At 42.6% G+C, this 22,893-nt stretch overlaps 1 protein-coding gene across 8 annotated transcripts; it reads right to left on the bottom strand.

Annotated features, from left to right (window-relative positions):
- Positions 1–540: 540 nt before the first annotated feature.
- LOC139331278 (protein mono-ADP-ribosyltransferase PARP6) lies at positions 541–22,056 on the bottom strand. Of its 8 annotated transcripts, none has more exons than XM_070962884.1 (24): positions 21,827–22,056; positions 20,956–21,052; positions 19,401–19,560; positions 18,783–18,860; positions 16,154–16,248; positions 15,769–15,829; positions 15,483–15,573; positions 15,248–15,314; positions 14,838–14,987; positions 12,889–13,039; positions 12,355–12,486; positions 11,881–11,976; positions 11,576–11,668; positions 11,312–11,437; positions 11,013–11,078; positions 10,631–10,698; positions 10,182–10,230; positions 9,935–10,047; positions 8,474–8,546; positions 6,604–6,673; positions 4,872–4,951; positions 4,442–4,505; positions 3,906–3,990; positions 541–3,071 (listed from the first exon to the last, which is right to left on the bottom strand). In XM_070962884.1, exons 3-24 carry the CDS (start codon positions 19,401–19,403, stop codon positions 2,969–2,971), a joined length of 1,914 nt encoding a protein of 637 aa, XP_070818985.1. In that variant the 5' UTR covers positions 19,404–19,560; positions 20,956–21,052; positions 21,827–22,056; the 3' UTR covers positions 541–2,968. The 8 variants fall into 8 exon arrangements, with proteins under 8 accessions (XP_070818985.1, XP_070819141.1, XP_070818905.1 ...); XM_070963040.1 differs by having other exon boundaries at positions 11,013–11,075; positions 21,827–22,044; XM_070962804.1 differs by lacking the exon at positions 21,827–22,056 and having other exon boundaries at positions 20,956–21,357.
- Positions 22,057–22,893: the final 837 nt, after the last annotated feature.

Below are 22,893 nucleotides of genomic sequence, written 5' to 3'. Positions count from 1 at the left end.
GCCACTTACTTTCTTTGTCTTCAGCAGTAGCATTGAGGAATAGTGTTTTCACATGCAAATCACTTAAGGAGCATTTCGTTATGTGTTGCCAACATGCTTTGTGACACACACAAACCAGATAAATTATATTTACATCAAGCATGTTTCACTCAATTCTTTTCAAATGCAGAACATAATGGCTCTATGAATAGAAGTACTGATTGCAGATAACTGATTTATGTCACTGCATGAACTTGAAGAGGAAATCTGATTCACATGGAAAATGTCCACAAACTGTGACTATGCAAAACATTATAACTCACTTACAATTGCATCAACTTTTCTGCTAATTATATATGTGAGGGTTATGAATGTGGGGAAAAAAGGGTGGTTTGATTTTCAGACGAGACTTCAAGTGGAGGACTCAGGTGGTCTGAGTCTATGTTGGTGGAGTAATGGTGCCCCCTTCTGCCCAAAACGTAGCCTCAGCACAATGGCCAATGGTATATTTAATGGTCAAACTATTTTCCATAGAGGCATCAAAGAAAAGGAGACTGTATGTAAAACTGTGCAAAATCAGGCTTTATTCTTTTTTTCTTTTTTTTTTTCCTGCATCATCGCCTTTCATCACCATCAAAATCACCATCATTGTCGTCAACATCATCTTTGAAAACATTACTCACCAGAGACAGCCAGAGAATGAAGCCTCAAAGAGACTCGTAGCTCAAACCTCTTGGGGAAAACAGGCATCAGCTATCAGCACAGTCCCGCAACACAATAACCTGCACGTCCACTTCTTTTTGGGCAATACATTTCAGCAAGGTCTCCAATGTCCTTATTTACAATTTGCCTTCTTTCAGTGCCTCAAAGTCCATTCAGTGATCAGAATTTTTAGCTCCAGGAGACACTGAAAGCCCATCTCAGTCCAGACATGGTTAAGATGCTGGATTATAGTCTTGTTGACTCCATAAATACTTTTCTCTCCACGTTTCCTCTGCTGCCCGTCCGCTGTAGGTCCGAGGACAGTCCATTACTCCAGGTTAGGCAAACATTGAATAAGTGCAATGTCTAGTATAATGTCAAGAAAATACAAACCCACACGTACATACATACATACAGTACATGACTAACTGATAAACTTGATTAGCTATACAAGGTTGCCATTCTCCAGGGTGAACCCATAGAGTTGCACATTAATGCATTAATCTAGATCATCCAGTGTCCATTAGTCAGGGAGGATGTGAGCTCACCTGGACTGGATACTGTCAGTAGATAGTTTGGTAAAACTCTCCATAATTTTCTGTACAGTGTAGGTTGTGAATCCAGTGGAAAGTGTTGAGACTGATTTCAAAATGAGATATCCACCACGTAAAGAAAAAACTGATGAGTACTTGAACAAAATGATTGCGTGTGACAGAGTGTGGTAGTTTTTTGAACACAGAACAAAGGTAACAGATATAACACATACACATATTAAATCCAATTCAGTGTTTTTTTTTTATTTCAGCGAGAGTGAAAAAACGTATAATTTCATCATTATACTGTATCTATATTGCTGTAGATGAGGGGTTAACCTCACAGCTTCAATTTGACCAGCTTAAGGTTTTAACCTGATATATCCTCCATGAAGCAATCTTCAACTAAGGAGCAGAGAGACGCTAAACTCGCTGCAACTGGGCCTTGATGCACTGCGTCACTCACAGCATCCAAGAACTGCAGCTCTCATGAGACTTTAATGTCAATGCAGAGTCAAAAACCTCACGAGCAATGACAAAATGTTGTCTGTTTTACTGTCTTCAAAACATCAGGCTGCTTTCTAGTAAGTACAGTGAATGACACAATACTCCAGTGCCATGTTTCAGCTTTTCAGACAGGCAGAGAAACAACTGTGGAGTGAAGTCCAAAGGATCACAAGCTAACCTCTGCAAACCAAAACAATGAACCAAAAGCAAAAAGCTTCAGACGTGAGTGTTGATTCTCAGTGGGATCAGCCCTTTTGCCTTACAGAGCATCATTTCATCACATTTAACACCAAAATATCTTTAAGTGGAGCTGTAAGGACACAGTATGACCCTTGTTACTGACCATGCCTGTTACACATCTGTCCACTGTTTGACATTTGGGGGCTGTGAAAGTGCATCATCAATGAGAACTGTCTTAATTCTTTACAAAAAATAAAAATAAAAATCATACTACTGTTCAATAATACTGATCAAAGTGCCCATAGTGTATGTAAGCTGAGTTCCAGCCACACCTCGCTTATTGGATTCTGGGAGCTCCGTCCAGTGAGCACGGACAAAATGACAGAGCGGAGCTTGTCCCCCAGATAACCAGACCTCATTTCATGTCATTAGTCAAAGAATATTAAATAAACAGATCAGAGATAATGCCTTTGCAAACACAATAAGAGAACAAACTTCTATGTGCATGTAAATCCAGCTCTTATGTGCCACAAACAGATCCAATTATCATTTGGGATGATTTTCTACTAGATATTCACAAAGAGAAATGATAGAGATACATAGTCCAAAGGATCGGTAAAAGTGCAGCTAGGAAGGAGAAAGCCAAGCTGACCTTGGGTTTGAAAATGTGTGCGTATGTGCGTGTGTGCATGTTTGTGTGTGTGTGTGTGTGTGTGTGTGCGTGCGTGCGTGCGTGTGCGTGCGCAGAGAGCCACATCAGTGACTACTTCCTTTCTTCTTCACAGCATGTTACGCTTCAGTTGGAAAGTGACGTGAGCTGAGGAAAGCAGACTGACTGAAACCAGGTTAAACCAAACTGAAGGTAAAATGAACGTGATGCAGAACCACCGGAGACGAGGACCCAAGGAAAGAGAGGAAAATGAGAGGACCAGAACAAAACGACTGTAGAAATAATGTGCTCAAGAGCTCCCTCGGCCTTCAGTATCAGGCCTGAGGTCAGCTCGCCCAAACATTCGCTGTCTGCCTGCCTGTGTGCCTCCGCCAGAGAGATGTATGGACAACCTCCATTAGCTGGAGTAGATCTGGGTCCCAATCACACGCATGATCTCCTTCTGGACCTTAGGCTCCTGGGTGTTGATGTTAGCGTCGCCCACTTGGCCATCCTCATACCTGCACACACACACAGATGAGCTGGCAAGTGTTTGTTTTCTTTCCATCCTTTCATCAATAGCTGCTTAAAGATCCCCTCCACACACGCATTAAGGTAGTAGCTATCACAGAGAAAATCGACACTTTCAGCAATGAATGTGAAAAGAGCCTTTAAGTGTCAACTCTGCATGTACATCAAGATCCAACGTTCAACTGTCAGAACAAGAGGACACATTTCTGAGTGGATGGGGACTTGAAGTTTTATCATTCTCTTGTAAGGACCCAGTTTAAATATAAATAACATAGCGTAAAAGGTCCGACACAACAAACCTTGTTTTTAATTCTATTCATATCAAACATTTCCTTGCGCTGAAAAATACAGCCACAAACTGAGCGCAAGTTCACAACTGAGTTATATTTAGCTGTTATTTCAATTTGATTGCAGGCCATCTCAAATCTAATTTCCAACTCAGAAGACAGCAGTGGACATGATAATAGACTTTGCCATCTGGTGAATGCGAGTGTCCAGAGCTTGGACCTCAGCAGTCACGTTTTATCTGCTGAGCTCCAGAACACAGTTTTAAACATCCACACTGAAAGTCTCTGACCTGAGAGGGACCCACTTCAGTGGAGTGGCAGCACCACTCGACCAGCGGCACAATTTATCCACTGGTGATTTTAAATGGCGACGAGTGCAGCATATGCAGTGCCGTCATTTCTGAGTGATTAACTGCATTTTAAAGCGTGAAAGCTATTTTCAGACTTACTGGCTGCTATGCCAACTGTTGTCTTAATGTAATGATGCGTTCAGTCTGTGAGAATCATCACAGAGTTCAAAATGTCGGAGATACTCACACAAAAAAGAAGCGAGTACAGACATGGTCGGAAACTGGACACACCCAGATGTTGCCGTGTTTCTGCAGATCCTTAGATGTGATCACTACAGGAGAGACGCATGTTACAAAAAAAACTGTCAAACAAGGAGCTCCTTCTTTTTCCATCATTATTACCGCATGTAATTGTAATTGATACACTGCACCTTAAGTGATGTGCTCTCTCCTGTTTATTTTTCAGTTTTCTGTTAAATGATGATCATATTGTGATAATTGCTATAACTATAATACATATTATTGCACATTAATACACTACTCACATTAGACAGTTTTAATATACTTTTATGTTAAATATAATTTGAATTCAATGTTTTTTTTAGACAGATACACAGCATAGCATTGTTTTTGAATAGACACATATCCATTATTTGTGTTTTGAACATTTCTAGAGTTTACCTTGCAGACTTCACCAATAAGTTGCTCTTTGTATACACACCACAGAATATTATTGCATACACGAATGCTTTAACACACATTATACCCTCCTCTTGTTTTTACCTTCACATAGAGCGATGCAGTTCAGGTTTCTACTCTGAAGAAACCTTGATTGTATCGGACGGCTCTATTGAAAGAAGAGGCAACAGTTAAGTCACTGCAAGCAGCTGCAGTAAAGACCATGACCTAACCAAGCTAATGAATGCATACAGAGGACTGTTCTCACACTGATAATTACAAACACTGACATTGTATGGAGTGTAACAGTCAGAACCGGAAACAGTGATTGTAAGAACATTTCAACTCAATATACAAATCATTCTTGAATACCTTCTGCCACATGAGCCATAGCCCTCAACTGGAAATCAATAATAATATCTGTCAACGCTTCCAATCCGTCCTTGATATTCTTTGTGTATAATGGCAATCACAGAGCCTAATGGTCTTTCCAATGATACTCTTATGAGTTCAGTAATCTGTCCAGTTCTCTCACCTGTGGTATGGTGTTCATTCGGTTGTAACGCTGCACCAGTTCATCTTTGGTGGGCATGCGGTGCTGTCCTTTCCCCATTCCTGCAAGAAGCAGCACACAGAGAGCAAACAGCCCTGAGTCAGAACGACCTAACCTCGAGTCACTCAAGCTGTGAAAAACCTTCCTCTGGCGGTCTTGAACTCCTTGTACAGCGAAATCATTACCCACAGAGCTAAACTCCATGTGAAGGTTATTGTTCCCAATCGCTACTGAATATTTCAAAATGATTTGCGACATTCAGCATCGCGACAAAATGGTGACACGGCAAGTACCGCCGTTATCATGTTTATTAACAAAACTGCATTGCTTTACACAGTACCATTATTTCTGATAATCTATGCCATCAGTTTAAGTACGTATTTACTGTTTTTTATTGAGCAAGGACAGATTAAGGCAAATGACTATAATGGCAGCAGCTGTTGCATTCATTTGCAGTCTTTATCTTAAAGCTGCAGTAGGTAATTTGTATAAAAGTAAATTTTGGTCATATTTGTTGAAACTGTCCCTATGCCCAGACAGCAGTACATGAAACATGTAATCTGTGAAAAAAAAAAAAAAAAAAACTGGCTCCATTGGTCCCACCTACTGCTCTTACTGCGATTTGCAAGAATCCATCGCGCCCAACACAAAACAACCAATCAGAGCCAGAGGAGCATCTGAGGGAGTGTCTGACATCTGTCAATCACTACTCACACACACTGCGAACCGCCCCCTCCCTCCGCTCATGCTGCGGCTCAGTCAAACAGCTCTGTGAGCGGCGTCAGGAGGCTAGTGAAAGCTATGGCGGAGCAACAGCCACCTGCAAAGGAGAAACTGCCCATACCGCCGCTGCCAACAACAGCAGATACGGCTAAGACAACAAATAACCGTAAAGCTAATATGGTGATTGTTACAGTAACACTGCGTGGTGTGTACGGTATGTTAGCGACTGTGATGTAGCTGCTGGGCAGAGTTAGCTTGTTTCCGATGCTAAGGCTAACGTTACTGGTTGTCACAGCAGCCGCACAGATGCCACAGGGAGGAGGGGCTTGGAGGCAGGACATGAGTGCAGCGGAGAGGGAGGGGGAGTGACGTGGAACTTGTGTTGGTTCAAATTTTCAGGCTGTCTGCTCTCTTCTCCATCTTACCTACTGCAGCTTTAATATAATGAATTCTACAAGCATCCTTCAAGCTAGGAAACCATTGTTTAGGGGTTTGTTAACAGTGCTAACAGGTGGGTCCCTGCTGACCTCCTTTCCACATAACCGGCACCAATACCAGACTACCATGGTCGGCCCTCAAAGCCAACCTCTGAAATTGTGTTTCAGCACAAATACACAAGGGAAAGTAAATTTAGTTTAAATGGCTTTACACCCCCACCTGAAGAAAACAATATAAAAAGCCAACAAAGTACAAGGTAACACACACAGATCCACTGACAGCCTCATTTTATACAGCCACAATATAATGTATGGTATGGAAGGCGGCACACAAGCTCAGAGAAAAGGCCCAAGGCCCAGCACCCAAAATGGACTCAGAACACAGATCAGGACAACAGGATAGCATGGAAAGCTCCGGTGTGTGACAATGAAGTGTTCCAGGATGATAATCAGGCCATGTTACAAACACAGAGCGTATTCAGTAAACATGGTGGGGAAATAATGGAGGGGGGAGGCCGGAGAGGGCTGAGTGGCAAGGAATGAGCCGTTCCTACCTGAGTATCCAAAAGATATGCTGGAGATGGGGCTCAGATAGATGCCCTTTCCATACGCTGCCCCATGCAGCTTGGGTTTGAAAAGAGCAGGAAGGAAGGAAGGGTCACTGAGCAGTTGCACAGGACAGCCTCATATACAAGCACACACACACGGATGTACTCACACATACAGTGCAATACATACCAGTCCTCTGTAGTAATATCACAGCAAAGCATGTACAGTATAAGTCAGGGTTGCATATGTTTCTGTGACAGTGTACCTGGCAAACCTCAGCAACCAAGCATTCTAAATACACACACCCACACACATAAAACCCCAAAGATGGTGGAGGGCAAAGAGCCAAAGAAAGAAAAGATAGTTTTATTATTCCACTGATCTGAAACAACTCCAATAATCCACACAGTCACACCTTTAGACTGCCAACATTTTTTCTCATATTAACATAATGTAGCCAAGTGAAGATCACGTGAAGCTCTTGAATTCTGTGAATGAATTTTGTGTAATGTTCAGGTATTCAAGCAACGCTGACATGGGAAATGAGGCCATGCGTGCTGGCTTGAAGGCAAAGATGGCAAATAATGAGGATGATCGATGACGATGATGATGAGCCTCCAAACAAGAATGTCCAAAACGAGGAAAATCGAAAAGGACCACAGGTGTAACATGGACAAGTGTGCATGAGCCAGAGTGAAACCAGAGGAGAGACGAGACGGAGAGCAAAGACTCGAGAGATTTGGAATGAAATGTGAGGGAGATGGAGGTCAGGGTGTGGCACATCTGGAAGAAATCAAAAGGAACAACAGACAAGAGGTTTTGTGTGATGGCTGGAGCTGGAGGCACACAGTCCTCCTCCTGTGAAAGGCAATGACAAAGCATGTCAATGCTCAAGGTGAAGAGGAGAGGAGAGAGAGAGAGAGAGAGAGAGAGGAGGAAGACGAGCACTGACGCAAGATCAAAGATGGAGAGTTCAAAAAGTTGGAGAACAAAGAGTGCATAAATGAAACACATCAGCATGATAGAGCAATCAAAGTTTCAAAGATCCTTGAGATTTCACATTTAATTGCGTTTAATCCATTTTCAGGACATGCTGGTGTATCTCCGAGCAGTCATTATCGGCCTTTTGTGCAAATGAGCCAATCCGCCCCTCTCTAGAGCTTACTTCTTCTTTTCTTGTTTTATTATTTATCTATCTTTAGCAGACCAAAGGGTCACAAAGTGCAACGCTGACCTTGGCACAACAACCTCACAGATGCAGACAGATGCAGGAAAACAAGAATACATTTAGAAGTTTCTGCTCTGCCTTAAAACAAACTTTATGGCCCCTATTTTATCTATTGTACTCATTTGGCATCAACTAGGTTTGAATGAACTTTAAATGGCTTCAGGCTACTATCTGACCTGAGTCTGAAAAGATCATGAGTGGCACCAGTTACTGACCTTTTATGGAAGCCCTCCTTAATCACCCACAGGAAGTCTATACTCACTATCATGGAGCTTGTCCTTTGCATCCTTCAGCTTCAGACCTAACCTACTCAGTGCTCTAGGTGGTTAACCCCAACAGGGCACACAGACAGCCTCCTGACATAACAGCTGACACCACAGCCCCCTCCCATTGTCCCGCAACAGGAAGAGACGTGCTGTCCGCTGCTGCCGACGGAGGAGGCAAAAAGCGACCGACATTGGCCAGGAAAATCTCCCAGTGTGCCCCGCTCGCTGAAATGCCAATTGCAAAGCTGATGAAAGGGAAGCTGGCATCCATTAACTGCAAAAATGAATCAGCCGGACAGCGAGCCTGCTCTGTCCAAGAGCAGGCTCGCTGTCCGAGAGGAGATGCATCATAAATTCCAGCCAACTGCCAGGGTTACGTACCTGCAGTTTGGTATAAGAGGCATTGACTAGTCCATTTCTCAGAACAGAGTGCCAGTTCTCTATATGGGAACCACTAGAGCAAGTGTAGAGAGAGGGAGAGATGAGACAGAAGAGATAAAACAAAGTGCTGTGTGAATATCAACAGTGTGTATCTGAGGGTGCAACCTCTGACGTGTAGAAGCCAGATCCATACTGCTCAACAATGTTTTAATAACATTTGACCTTTGAGTCCTGAATAGGGATAAGCAAATGTACTTTCACTATTATTTCATTTAATATTATCCTACTATTTACTGTATTTGAAAATATCCTAAATAATTACTGTAAAAAAATCAATAATTCGTTATGTTAGCTTTACAGATTTTTACTTTTTATCATCACAGACGTTCTGCAAAAGCTGCAATCTGAAATTCACGAGAGGAGAAGATTCAAGCTCTCTTCTGCCCACAGCTAAGGAGGTACGGTGGTCATCTATTTATACAATTTTTGCAAGGATATTTCAGGACATTCTGTTACATCGTCATAGTCCTCATAGTCATCACTTAATACTAAAAAAACCACTAAAAGATGAAGATCAAAGTTAAAAAACCCATCACTGCTGTCTGTCAGCACAGGATGGGTTTTCAGAATACATCTCCCAGTGCAAGTATCTGGACGGTCTTAAAATAAAATAGAGCGGTCACATCAGTGTCACAAGCGGGTATTTTTATCTAGTTTTGAAGCACTATGAACTTCTTGTCCCCACAGGCTAATAAATGAACAGAGAAAAGTTCTTAATTTCAGTTATCAGCTGTTTATGTATTCCCGTCTGATTCTCACAGACTGTCATTAAACTGACTCTGAACATGCACTCATATTTTGCATGTTTCTATTTATATCAATAGAAAATGATGGCAGCCAAGCTGACATACTAATTTGGCACTTCCTGTGGCAGATTATTAAATTTGTAGTATTAAACAGCATAAAGAGAGACTGTTAGCACTGCCCGTGAGTTAGTTGTAGCCTGCGTGTGCCCAAATGGGCCATGTGTATCTAAAATAATCAGCAAAGTCCCATCTGCTACAGTACAAATCCCTATCTCGCAGATACTGCTGGCTCCATGCGCTGGCTCCGTAAGGTGGTTTCTCCGTCCAAGAGAATGGCCGCTGCTCTGTGCTGTTGTTTGTTATGGTTCCATAAAAATCTGCTAGAGTGGTTCCTCCATCCGCAACATAATGACCAGGTGTTACACTGAGACATGCTCATGTTTGAAGTGTGCTGCCGTAATGCTAAATGAACCATGCATTTTAGCTTGATTTCAGATCAATTATTTACAGTAAGTGATTTCTAACATTATATTCTCACAACAGCCAAGTTTAGCAGCATGACTACAAATTATTTTCTGCTATTTTATAACAGCCTTATGCGCTTCAAAGTAGCCATTCATGAAAATAGCGAATGCGAGGAACAAAGTGGACTCACTGGAAGGCGAAGGTGCTGCCGTACAGCTTCTTGGCAGTGCGAAAACGAGCCTCCTTGGCTGGGGGGCTGCTGAGCAGCAGGAACTGGTGGGAGGTGTGCATGAATTTCAGTTGCTATCACAATGAGATCATAAGAGACAAATGAGAGCAAGAGAGAGAGAGACAGATAGAGGATGAGTTTGAACCATCAAATTCTATACTGTAGCATTAAAAAACTTTGATAGAGGGCACTTGACGTGGTTCCCTACCCTACTCAGAGGCAGCTTCACAATATGGGACCTGTTACTGGAAATAATCCTGCAGAAAGACAGAGAGAGGGTCAAGAAACGAATACGCCACCACAATAGGCCTTTTTCACAGCGGACATTTTGACTTGTCATAGCAGGAAAAGCATGGGCGTTGTTAATAACATTAAAGATGGCTCCACTCCATTAAGGTGTCCCAGTAAGCTGTGACAGTGTGACAGCGAGCCAACATGCACGATAGCAGACCGTGAAGCCAAAGCAGCTGAATGAAATTCAGCCATCACTGATTTCTTTATTTACTTGTTTTTCTGTGAAAAAAGCCTCTCTGAATTAGCTTATTATTATGCAGTCCAGTATCATGAATATGCTCCCTTCTGTTCAAAATGAAATCAAATCACGATAACATGCAAAGCAGAGTAAACCCAATTTTCGACCAGATCCCGTCTACTCACCACTGTAGCAGAGGATGGGCCAGAGGGTCAAGTTTGTCCATCTGCTTCTTGATCTCTAGATACGAGCCCTGGAAAAACACACAAGCATAGGTTGTTTTCAGTTTGTTTTTGTTTTCTCACAGATTTTTTTTTTCCAAAGTCAAATGAGCAAGTGCTTAGATGCAGACTTATGATGCATTTTACACATGGTATAGATGCAGTCAAGCCACGGTGGGTAAAGAAGCAATAGAAGAAAAATGGGGAAGTCCAGAGAAGATCAACAAAGACCCCACATAGCTTTAACACAACAGTCCACTAAATACAGACATTTCACATCAGGCCTAACGGTAGCTGTGGTCCACTGGAGCCATTCCCTTCTCCCCCTCCCATCTCCTTCTTGTACCTGGGTCATTTCCCGAATGGACATGACGCTGTCCAGTGCCTTCTGCAGTCTCTCATAATTCTTCTTCTGTGTTCATCGGTTGAACCAAACATCCATTGTATGCAATGAGAGAGGGAACAACATACAGGCATCTAAAATCACTTGTAGAGGTACAAAGGTTTGGAGTACATTGTCACTATTTTCCACATAGTAATATGATTAATATGATCCACAAATGGATGCGTCATCTTGCAATGAAACGTGTGCATCGAATTAGTTCTTAATCACGATGTCAGCAGTGAGGATGCAAGGATGCTGACCTTTGGGTTGAAGGCCAGAGTTTTGGGGTCATTGGGGTCAACGACTGACGGGTAGGGCTCAAAGATGATGCTCTTACGGGGAGACTCGAGAGCAGCTCGACACATAGCCACAAGCAGGTCCACCACCTGGGAAGAGAGAGATTTTACATTCGTATTTTCTGCCTTTGTCTCACGCCATCTTTGACTCATTCTCCCATGAGAATGCAAATAAAAAATCCAAATAATCTGAATTATGTCACGAGCTATCTGTTGTATTGTCGTCACCTCTGCTCCCGTGGCCACTTCCTCTGCAGCACCGGACATCACACCCAGGGTGTAAAAGGAGAACACACACAGCTCCCTGGTGCACACAGCCGGCTGTATGAACACACATGTGCACAGACAGAGGGATGAAAGTATACTTATTTAAATGTGTCCTACATATCGACACAAACACAAGTAACAATCTTGCGTCCTCACAACTACAACTGTGGAAAATCCATCAAAAGAATCGCATAACTACAGAGAACACATGACGTACATGCTGTAAATAAAGAAATCTACACTGCATGTTTCTCTTGCTCATCTACCTTCAGCATGGATCCATTCTGAAAGACGTGCTGTTCGTCACACACCACGCAGTACTCGTTGAGCGTGGGGATCCTCTGCTCTGAGTACTTCATTATCTGGTAGGAGGAAAGCAAAGGGGTGTTCCCGGTTATCACGCCCACTTGAAGCACTGCCATATAAAGGAACTAGTTTGGCAGCTGAATTGTCACAAAAGTACAAATTTGCACTGCAATTGTGGCTGGCTTAACCTGCCAAGAGGTCCTAGCACAACAATGCACTGTGGGCCCCACGCTTTATTACTGCCAGCTACCAGCAGATGCAGAGTCCTCTGAATAAATAGCTAATACGACAGGGAGCTCACATCCAAACAGACTGTTGCTGACATACATACAGTAAATAATTGTTGCTCATGATTGTGGCTGCAGTAAGGGCTCTCAAAGGACAGGTTGTGTAAGTGTCTAGTTAAATGGACTCATATCCTCTAGATGTCTAACCTGCACTAAGAAGCCATACTCCAGGGTAGGGATGTTCTTGCAGTGGCCGCCCGCCTGGGATGAGAAAAACAATTCAATCAGCTGCCTCGTGGTAATCTGCGCTGGGGCCCTGGCCGCCGGGACAGCCACAGTCTGATGAGTCAAGTGAAGACAAAGCATTATGGGAAAGGGCACAGCAGCCATGTCACGGTAGGGGTAAGGAAAGGCTCAGGTGGGAACAGTGCAGGTGGCAGGTGACTGAGAAGAGGGTCAGAGTGGATCACAGAGGAGTAAAACAGAAAAGAATGAAACACGGTGCCTTAAAAACAGCATTCATCATCAACATTTTCTTGATAGCACTGTGAGTTTCTGTATAAGTGCTGTTATGAGTAAATGTGAGGAGTGTATTGTTCAGCGCCTCAGAGATGTGACGAAAGCACCATGACCACCACTTCATACTTGAGTGAGACACATTGAAGACAAAACAGTGGGAGGGCGGTGCAATTCTGTTAATTCCACAAATACGCGTGCTGATTTGTCCAGAGTGGCACTGACCTGGCTGTTTGGTGGGTAGCTGAAGAGCTCCCCTTTAGGGTTCTTCATGGTACATGAGATGGAGCGATTCATCAGGCGGGTCACTCTCAGCTCAGGGACACTCAGCTTCCCTTTTAAAACTGTGTCTTGGATCAGAGGAAAACTTGGAGACCTAGGGAAAAAAAAAGCAAGACACAATTTATGCCTCGTCAGCCATTTTTTTCTATAATGAGAAGATGCTAAAGTTGTCCTTGTGCATGTCATTGTACAAATTAAATAGAGGAGGGTTTGGCTTTAAAGGCCCAATCTGAAAGGAGCTTATTATTGTAATGCTTGTTTGCAGCATCTCCTCTGCTGCAGTCTTACATGGTAAGACTGGAGTGTGCTGTACGTGGTCATTACCTGGGTAATTATAAAGTAGCATGTGTTCAAGAAATACACTCTCACACTCCACTTACAGTATTACTCTAGCTCACACTAGTGACATCTGTTTGGACAGCAGCTCAAATCACTAACTGTTAATATACAGCACAAGAACCAGTGTTCACCTCCACCATCACTCTCAGTCATTATCCTTGTCCACTCGTGACACGAGACTCCTGTCGAGTTGTGAGGATGTCTCGACAGCCTAGTAGTTAGTGAAGATGACCTCCATCGAGTGGGCTGGGACACAATCCCAGTGCACCCATAACTGTCAGAGTGTCCCGGAGAAAGACAGGGGCCAAGAAGAGAGCTTCCCCCTTGGGGGGAACTGGTTGAGTGTGTCAAATTCTGAAATGAAGTCAATCTGTAGTATGCTGTATCAGAGCTTCCTTTCCCCTGCTCGTCTCCATTGCTCCAGCTCATCTTGCACAGATAAACCTTCACAAAGTATTCACATCACTATATTTACTTTACTTCGTTGACCAGATGGATAACATTTTACCCTGATCCCTCACAAATCTCCCGTCCTGAGAAAACAGCTCGATTGTATTTAAGTGTGTAACTACGATAAACATATTTATATCGCACCTTTGCAGATCAGACATCATAAAGAGCTTCAACAAAAGAAAATCATAAAACAGAGACACAATGTAGAAGTAATAGGTAAAACAGAAAATCTAAACTGTAGACACCATTCCCTGTGAATGAGGGTATTTCCTGGTAAGGTGTTAAGAACGTTTTGTGAGCAGGTACAGATGGACTTTAGTTTATGCGTGAACTCTGTATAATTTATTATTTAGAATGAAAAGTCCATAAGCAATAACAAGGCATTACTAAATAACACATAATAAATAATTAGCTAGCAAAACTTTATTTATATAGCACCTTTTATTCAAGATTGTGCTGCACAGAGCATGAGCTACCACGGAAGCTGCAGCCACAAAAACTATGTAGATGTCAAATGTCAAACATTATGGACATAAGTAAACACAATTAAAACAAACACATAAATAAAACATGTGAATTTAAAACCTTTAAGAAAACTAATTAAGTAAATTTACAGCCTTCTATTATTTCCTAAAAACCTTTCTGACGACTGACGAAAGCAGAATTTGCCCCCTTTTTTAACATTTCTAAAAACTGCTTTCACCTCAGCCACAGGACACCTTTTCAAATCTACTTACTGTGGAAAAATGCAGCAACATACCGTGGATGTTATGCCAACATAACCCTAGAATAGTTGTGATTGCTTTCTGTACTTGAGGTAAATTAATCTGTGCTCGTCTCTTTGAGTGATTGCAGACACTTGGCAACAGTGAAGTGTTTAGAAATAAACCAGGACAATAACAGGATAATGACAGTCACAGGTGAAGCACACAGGTGGACTGAAATATCTGCATTCACACTGGCCACAGCGGCCTGCATCAGCTGTCAGATGTGGCCAAATGTGTCGATATCGTGCATCACTACTGCTGTGTTATGTCAGCATACGACAGAGGCTACAAACATGCACAGAGAGGGAGGGAGGGAGGGAGGGAGAGACCTACTTGGGTATGGGGGAGAAGATGCTGAGCCCGGCGCGGAACTTCTTTATGGTTCCTCCGGCTTTGAACCAGCTGTGCCTCTTCTCCTGCTGGGCCTTGAGGAACTCATTACTGAGGTGCTTCCACTGCTGTGAGGTGAACGTGCTCAGGATCCTGCCGTGTTACAAAAAAGGGGAGTCGAGCAGGAAGAAGTGCGAGTGAACATGTTGCTAGACCAGACAAAAGACTGCAGACAAATGTTTATGCATCTCTTTTGTAAGGCCATTGGTTACTTTGAATTGAAAAATTAATGAGCTGCTGTTTTGTATTTCTGAGGCTGCACATTTGGTTACTTTTTGTAGGAAACTGCAGTTAAATGATGAAATCTGTTCTGCACAATTTCCCCATAAAACAGTAGAAGTAATGTGACTTACTTCTTGAGCTGCAGGCCCAGGCTGAAGCCTTCCTTATTGGAGGGCTGGAACACTTCCACTGACGGCTCTGAGTGAAGATGACAAACATGATTACATAGCGCACAGATACACAGACGCTCTTTCACGTTCCCTCTTGTATTGCACATATTATACTCACCTCCCACGCTCAGTGAGTGGCACAAATACCTAAAGTCCCTCCCAGAAAACCAACATCCACACTGACATCTTTACTCACCAGGTCCATCGAGGTACTGAGAAAGAGAAAAGCGCAGTCTCAGAATAATGGGCTCTGTTCTGATAACTTTCCAAGCTGTTGCAACCTCCTCCTGAGTCAGACGTACACACACATACACACAAATATGCAGAGTTAGCATCCTAATTACGGCCATTTCTCATTACATAAATAAATTATGAGCACATGATGCATTATAAATGATGTGTTACTTCGCAAAATGTCTGCGTTAGAATAGTAATGGGCAAAGATGGAGAAGGTGGGTGCAGAGAGGGAGAAGCTGACTCACATCTAAGAAGCCAATGTTAATATGAAGATCGATGTCCACGTCGTCAATGGTTCCATACTCCCTGTTCAGAGACACAACGACAGATACAGTTAATTTGTCACAAGTAATGGGATGCAGTACACAACCCGTTCAACTGATTATTCCCTGAGGGAGAAAAACAAGGCTTTTTTTTTCCTACTCTGCCAGACAGCACCTAGTTAAAATTAGTACATCACATATTTGAATCGTGCCCGCTGACAGCGCGTGACACATCAAGACATGCAAGCAGACTGAATCACACTGCCATTTGGTTATTTTGTTTGTTTCAAAATCAAACAGCTGTGTGTGTGTGTGTGTGTGTTTGTGTGTGTGTGTGTGTGAGTGTCTGTGAGTGTCTGTGTTGTACCTGACAGAGACAGCACTGTCAGTGTAGATGTCTTTTACTGCCTCAATATCTGCATCCAGTTGAGGGTGGCGGTACAGGTCAGCAGCACAGCTCCCCTGTAACAAGCAGTACATCAACGCTGGTCATAAATGCAGCACAGGAAACACTGCAGAGCAGTGGTTCCACACCCGACACGCAGCCCGAGCAGGTGAACTCAGGTAACCTTCGCCGACACCACTCGACATGTTCATTTGATTCAAAAATTATTTTGAACCAGATGCTACGTAACACAATTAATTAGTTAAAGTAATGGTGGATCAGTTTGGTCAAGATTGCATTCATCTATCTATCTATCTATCTATCTATCTATCTATCTATCTATCTATCTATCTATCTATCTATCTATCTATCTATCTATCTATCTATCTATCTATCTATCTATCTATCTATCATTTAACCACTAAGATCATACTTTATTGATCCCACACCAGGGAAATTCAGTCGTTACAGTCAGCAAGTATGACAAAGAGCAAGCACGGTGGCATAAAGGGGTCAAAATAAAAAAGTGTACAGGATACAGAATAGAAAAACAACTATGTTAATGTACATTTGTACAGATTCTAAAAAAAAAAAAAAGTACTGCTGCCAATATTCTTACGAGAAAACTACTGATGTTACTCTTGGTTAATAATTTTAACAGCGGGTATCTATCTCAACTATCAATTTCCACTATTTATCTATTACTTTTTCAAACTGTGCACTATTACTTTAAGCTATCTATTTTTTATCAATTAAATCTAGCTCAGTATTTGTGCAACACTTGTTCAACAAGCTAACTATTTTAACTGTCTATCCATTATACTTCTTCCATTTCACTGTTTTAACATGTATATATTACTTTTATCTACCTGCTGAATCCTCTCTGTTTGCTTGTTGACTAGTTTTTAACACACTCTCAGCTGCAACACATAGTGTCCAGGTGTTACAGCTGACTCAATGTGTATTCGTTTGTTAATCAAATTCATTTACATTTCAATTCAGCAGAGTCACTTAATCTCCCACCTCTTGACCACACACTCCAAACTAGGTTTTCATGGTATGAAATTACCTCCCAGTTGTAGAATACCCAAATTTTGCTTTAAGGAAGTAAGTCCAGTTCGACACGGCCTGTTTAATCTAATCAGCCCTTCCCAGCTCTGATCTAACATCAAGCATATTTTACATTTGCGATCAAATAAAATAAGAAATAAGCGATATCCAAGGACAGAGGCGCTCCTTCACTTCTGACTTGTAGGGAGTTCTGTGGGGTCGCTGAAACCACTTGTACTGTTTGTGTAGTTAGAGTCGTCATAAGAGGCCAATTGTGATGAGCTGTTAAAAGTAGTTTCAATGATAAAAGTGGTATCAGTGACCTTGACCCTGATTCAGTCCTCCTTGGATAAACATGACGAGGAATCTTCACAGAGATAAAGAGGAAGGAACAAATAACTTTGTTCCAATTTCTAAAACTCTCTTTTTCTTAGAAAAGTCTCTTTGAATGAAATGGGCTTCCCTCAGCGGGATGTGATGGGTCATTTTCATATGTATTTTTTTTTCATAGTATTTTTCACTGATGGTTTTACATCCTGTCCTTTCATATGTTCTGTGGTTACCTCATCACATTCCGTATCCTCCATAACTCGCATTTTCAAGTATTAATGACAGTAGCTGACCTAAGTTTGTCATACGTGTTCCTGGTGTCTAGACTTGAAGTCAGACTCTCATCTCCTCATCTCTGAGCGAGTAGAACAGATCCCACACTTTCATCCTTATCTTCACTACTCTGCTTTCATGTTCCCTGACTGCATAGAAATGAGCTTTAAGTCGCACACTAGATTTACATTTCAATCCCAAGACTTGGAAGATAACAGTGAAAAAAGGATGAGCAACAGATTACGATCTTATATGGAAGTGGGGAATTGAACGAGATGAGATGATATGTGAAATGGCAGCCATGGAAATGGAAATGGCAGTGTTTGCTTGGGACTGATACTTAAAGTTGTACAGGGTGACAGTACTAAACCTGTATTGTATTTCAGTGGTAAATGTCATATTTGCCATTGCCAGCTGGTAAAAAAAATCACATTTTAGACCAAGCCCCTCACATTCTAACAGAACCCTGCTCCAGATGAATATAAATGTTTGCCCTGCTAGCAGCGAGGCAGTAGGATGGAAATGTCAGTCAGCTGGTCCATCTGCTGTGCACTACCACAGCAAAATAACTATTCACCACACTGCCATGACATTTGGTCTGAATATTCATAATCCCCAAAAGAGTGATTCCACATGACTTTGGTGACGCCTGACTTATTGTCTGGTGTCACCATCGGGTCAAAAATTCCCCTTCACCGACACTTAGGTCTATGACTGTATTTTGAAAACTAGAGCTGGTTCTCCTTGAAATGTGCAGTGGTTAAACATGTTTAGATCATCATCAGAAGTTGTAAGTCAGCAAAACACATCCACACATCCATCATCAGAACCTCTTCTGCAGTTTGTTTTGGAACTAAAATATATTTAGGTTAAAAAAAATAATAATTAACTTGTACTGACAAGCATCCTGGATAAACACATACATTCAGCGTAGGAAACGGAAATGTCTCTGCTGTACCTGAATGCCATACAGGAACTGCTCCGATTCGTTCTCGCCGTCCGACTCCTCGTCTGTCCAACACTGGCCTTTGATGTCCTGTGGGCCCACGCATTGTGAAAAGGCCATTATAGTGGAGTGGAAAGAAAATGCAACCTCTTTCTTACATCCTTTCATCTCACATCCTTTCTCACATCTCCCTTTTTAGCCTCCCGTTCTCAGGCTTCAAAACACTGCTTTATATAGCATCTCAAAGAGAGAGAGAGACGAAGAGACATTATTTATTTCCAAAAGGCAGGATACTCTCTGAATTCAGCCCTCAGAAGAATACGCAACTGACAATTAAAAGGGATGGCGTGATAAAAATATCTATCTTTTGTATAAAAATAACCATCAACTTTTGTCATTTCCAGGAAAGCCTGAAGCCTGGAGATCCTGTTGCATAAGCAGACAGTATTTAACTTAGATTCAGTTAACACAGCATGGAAGTGTCTCAGGAAAATCTGCACTTCCACCAGTAGCTACAGCAACGAAATTTTATTTAATTTACCAATTCATAAACCTTAAACAAAACCAAGAACGAATGACACATCTTAACCGCGAACACAGATCACACCAATAGGATTGGAGCTGTCTTACCATTGGATCTACTGTTCATAGGGCTCACTCAGACAGGTTTAGGCCTTTGAACACTGCCAACCATTGCAGCCTATTTCCAGGTGGAAGGAGCAAGAACAGCAAACCGGAGAGTTTTGACGGACCACCCCTCTCTCTGTTTCCCTCTTCCGAACAGCAAAACCTTGGAGAAACAGAAATTTCTGTTCAGTAGAGGAAGAAAACATGAAACAAAGAGGCCATCTCCAGTGATGCCATGCTTTGTGAATGTGCCCTCCTCCTCTTTTCCTTAAACGGTCTGCGCTTCACCTTGCCATGTATCCTAGCAACAGCCATCTCTGCCTCCTTTCAGAGTGGCATTAATCACTGTGGAGAGAACGTGTGGGTGATGTGTGCTGTACGTTCAGTACCCAGGATGGCTCCATTTCATTGTTTTGCTTTGTTGTTTTTCCAGGAACATCATCTATTAATATCGAAGCGCCAAAGGGTGGCACACCTTAATAGAACAGCGTGCCTGCTGATGTCACTGTCAGACTGACGGTTTTGATTTGCCTGGTAAATAAATGGCGGTGAAACTCTGAAATGCCACGTAATTTCCTGGGTTTGGATAAGGAGAGGTGGTGGCCACAGGGTGGTGAGTGAAAAATCATGTGGAAGACATTTCTCAAGAATTTAACATATCAAAATAATGGCTGCCTGTGGAGTAGTTACAGCTGACAAGATGAGGGAAAATAAAATGATGTTGAATTTTAAATGGTCCAGGTTCAGAGATAAACCATCAGCTAATCCAGAGGCAGCTACAGTACGCTGTGTTTCATAGCAAGGCATCACATTTGGTGTCAGACATGTAAACAATGAGCATGCTGTGCTTTTAACAGGACTCCGAGCTGCAGATGCAGAGCAGCACATTTCACACTGCAGCATCAGAATACAAATTGAAATGTACACAGTCTGATGCATTTCAAAGCAAAAGAAGAGCAGAATGTCTGAGATTTACCAGGACTGAATCCTGACACAAAGACTGGCTGGAGACGCAGCTTGGCCCCACAGGACCACTGCAAAAAGCAGCCAGCATGAATTTATCTATTCCATGTATAGGCTAATATAATTAAATGAGCACCAGTTATTCACTTCCTCTTTTCCATCAGACACGAAGCTCATCTCCACCTCAGATCGGGCCTTATCTCTATGTCCACACAGAGTAATCATGTCCTGTGTTGTCCTCTTCAGGATTCTGGCCTTTTGTCCTGTTACGCTCGTCCCTTGTCCACACCAGCTGCACCCTGATCAACACGGCCCCCCCTCATAAGCACATCCTCCACCTCAGCTCCTCTCCTCCTCTGTCTCTGCCCTGCCATGTCCTCAAGCCTGCTAGCATCTCCACCCCTCCACCGCCCCCACTCCATTCTCATAGTCACTGTCGTCTCACATACCAACACCCCCCCCCCACACACACACCATCCACCACCACCGTCCTCATTCCGGCTTCTGAAAACATTCAACCCAAACACAGATGCAGTCGGGCGGATCTCCCCCTCCCCCCGCGCTCTGCGCCCCTTCCCCATCCGTCCACACTTACCTCCACAGAGGATGGAGACTCGGATGCTGTCCTTGCCTCAGCTACTCTCCCTCTTAAAGGGCACACCTGCCCCTCTCTCTCGGTGGCTGTCTCCCCACTGAAATGACAGATGACAATAAGCCCATTAAAAAGAAGATTTCGCAGAAACCGGAGCCGCAATCGTCCGATTCTGCGGCGTCTGTCTCTTGGTGCTTGTGGTGTGTGTGTGTGCGTGTGTGTCTGCGAGCAATCCAGCTGGTGTGTGTTAGTCTGTGTGTTTATCTATTGCAGATCTCTCTGTTCCCACTGCTGTCTTTTATATTTTGCCTGACAACACTGATGGGTCTGAGCATGCTCAGTGCGGCCAGTCACGTGACCTGCAGCTGACTGCACTGCTGGTGAGAAATAGGAGGAAAAATGGAGGAAAGACTGTGTTTATGCGTCTGACTGCTGTGGGTGTATGTGGTTGCTGACGTGCACTCATGGAGGCAGCCTCTGGTTAATGCTGGTGTCTAAATTTCATTAAAAAAAACTTTAGCTGCTCTGCATGTTGCATGGATGCAGCTATGCACGCGCTCCTTCCAAAAAATCAACATAACAAAAAATATTACACCCTGCTGTGTCTCTCTCCGTGTTATTGTGTGCATCAGGCACGTGCGGGGGGGGGGGGGGGGGGGGGGGGGGGGGGCTTTGCCCCTTGATGCCCAAAGTGCCCTTTTTTCAAAGTAATTTGTGTGTGTGTGTGTGTGTGTGTGTGTGTGTGTGTGTGTGTGTGTGTGTGTGTGTGTGTGTGTGAGAGAGAGAGAGAGAGAGAGAGAGAGAGAGAGAGAGAGTCCGTCTGTGTGCCCCAAAATAATGATAAATAAAACAAATAATAATAATTTAGATCTACCTTGGTCGGTCACATGATCCACAACGTGCCCTCACTCTGCGTCGCTGCCCTGACGTGCCCAGATATGCCCTGCTGCTAATCACTGAGCTGCTGGAGACGTACGGCCACTGCTAGTCTCGCGAAACTGAAGAAAACCCGAGGCAGCATAGTGCCGGTGAATAGGTTTTGCGGCGTATTCGCTTGGGCACAGTGTATTCTTGCAAGATGACTGACGAAGTGAAGTGAGCAATGAGCATCCTCTGTGTCATCCAACTCTGCATACACACCTCTCACAAGTTATAGCCGCTCGTTAACCACAGCGTGTGTGAGGCTTTTTTGTTTGTTTGTTTGTTTGTTTGTTTGTTTCTGTATGTTTCTCTTGTCATGGGCAAAGTGCATTAGAGAGATATCATGTGTTATTTTACTGTCAAGCTGTTTTTTTCCTATGTTTCCAGAGGCAATGAGGCATAGATTATGTTATTTTACTAAAACTATGCAATATGCATATTCACATAATTTTGGACTATTACAGTATAAATACAAGAATAATAGAAGAATTTGAATTTTGATTTTCTCAACCTCTCATTTTAACATATCAGTACTTGTTTGTTTATAACATTTACACACATATTAAATATAATATGCATACAAATTATATAACTTAAAATATTTAAATACATGATTTCTATATAATTTAATTATTTTTTACTTTATTAATTTAGCGTTAGGAATAATAAAGGGCAGATTATGAATGGATTAAATTTGGCTATACAGTACAATCTTTGAAAAGGTATGAAATGTCATATCATCATCATCAGCAGCAGCCTCCTCACCAACCCCCTCAACAGAAGCTGTTTAATGTACCCCATCAGGTAAAACAGAGACTAATTTTGCTTTGCACTGGCCTCTAACAAATATATGAGGTGTGGACAATGATATGGTATGTTGTGATTCCATGTTACTTTCTTTATGAATATGGGTTGCTACCATTCAACCAGTTATATTGCAAGGTATGTTTCTGTATGGTGTTTCAAATTCGTGCTCCATGTGCCCCCTTTTAACTTTGAGCACCTACCTCTCCAAAGGTG

This window comes from Chaetodon trifascialis, chromosome 1 (genome assembly GCF_039877785.1).
Source record: "Chaetodon trifascialis isolate fChaTrf1 chromosome 1, fChaTrf1.hap1, whole genome shotgun sequence".
Lineage (NCBI taxonomy): Eukaryota > Metazoa > Chordata > Actinopteri > Chaetodontiformes > Chaetodontidae > Chaetodon > Chaetodon trifascialis.
This window is presented reverse-complemented; position numbering and strand designations above follow the sequence as displayed.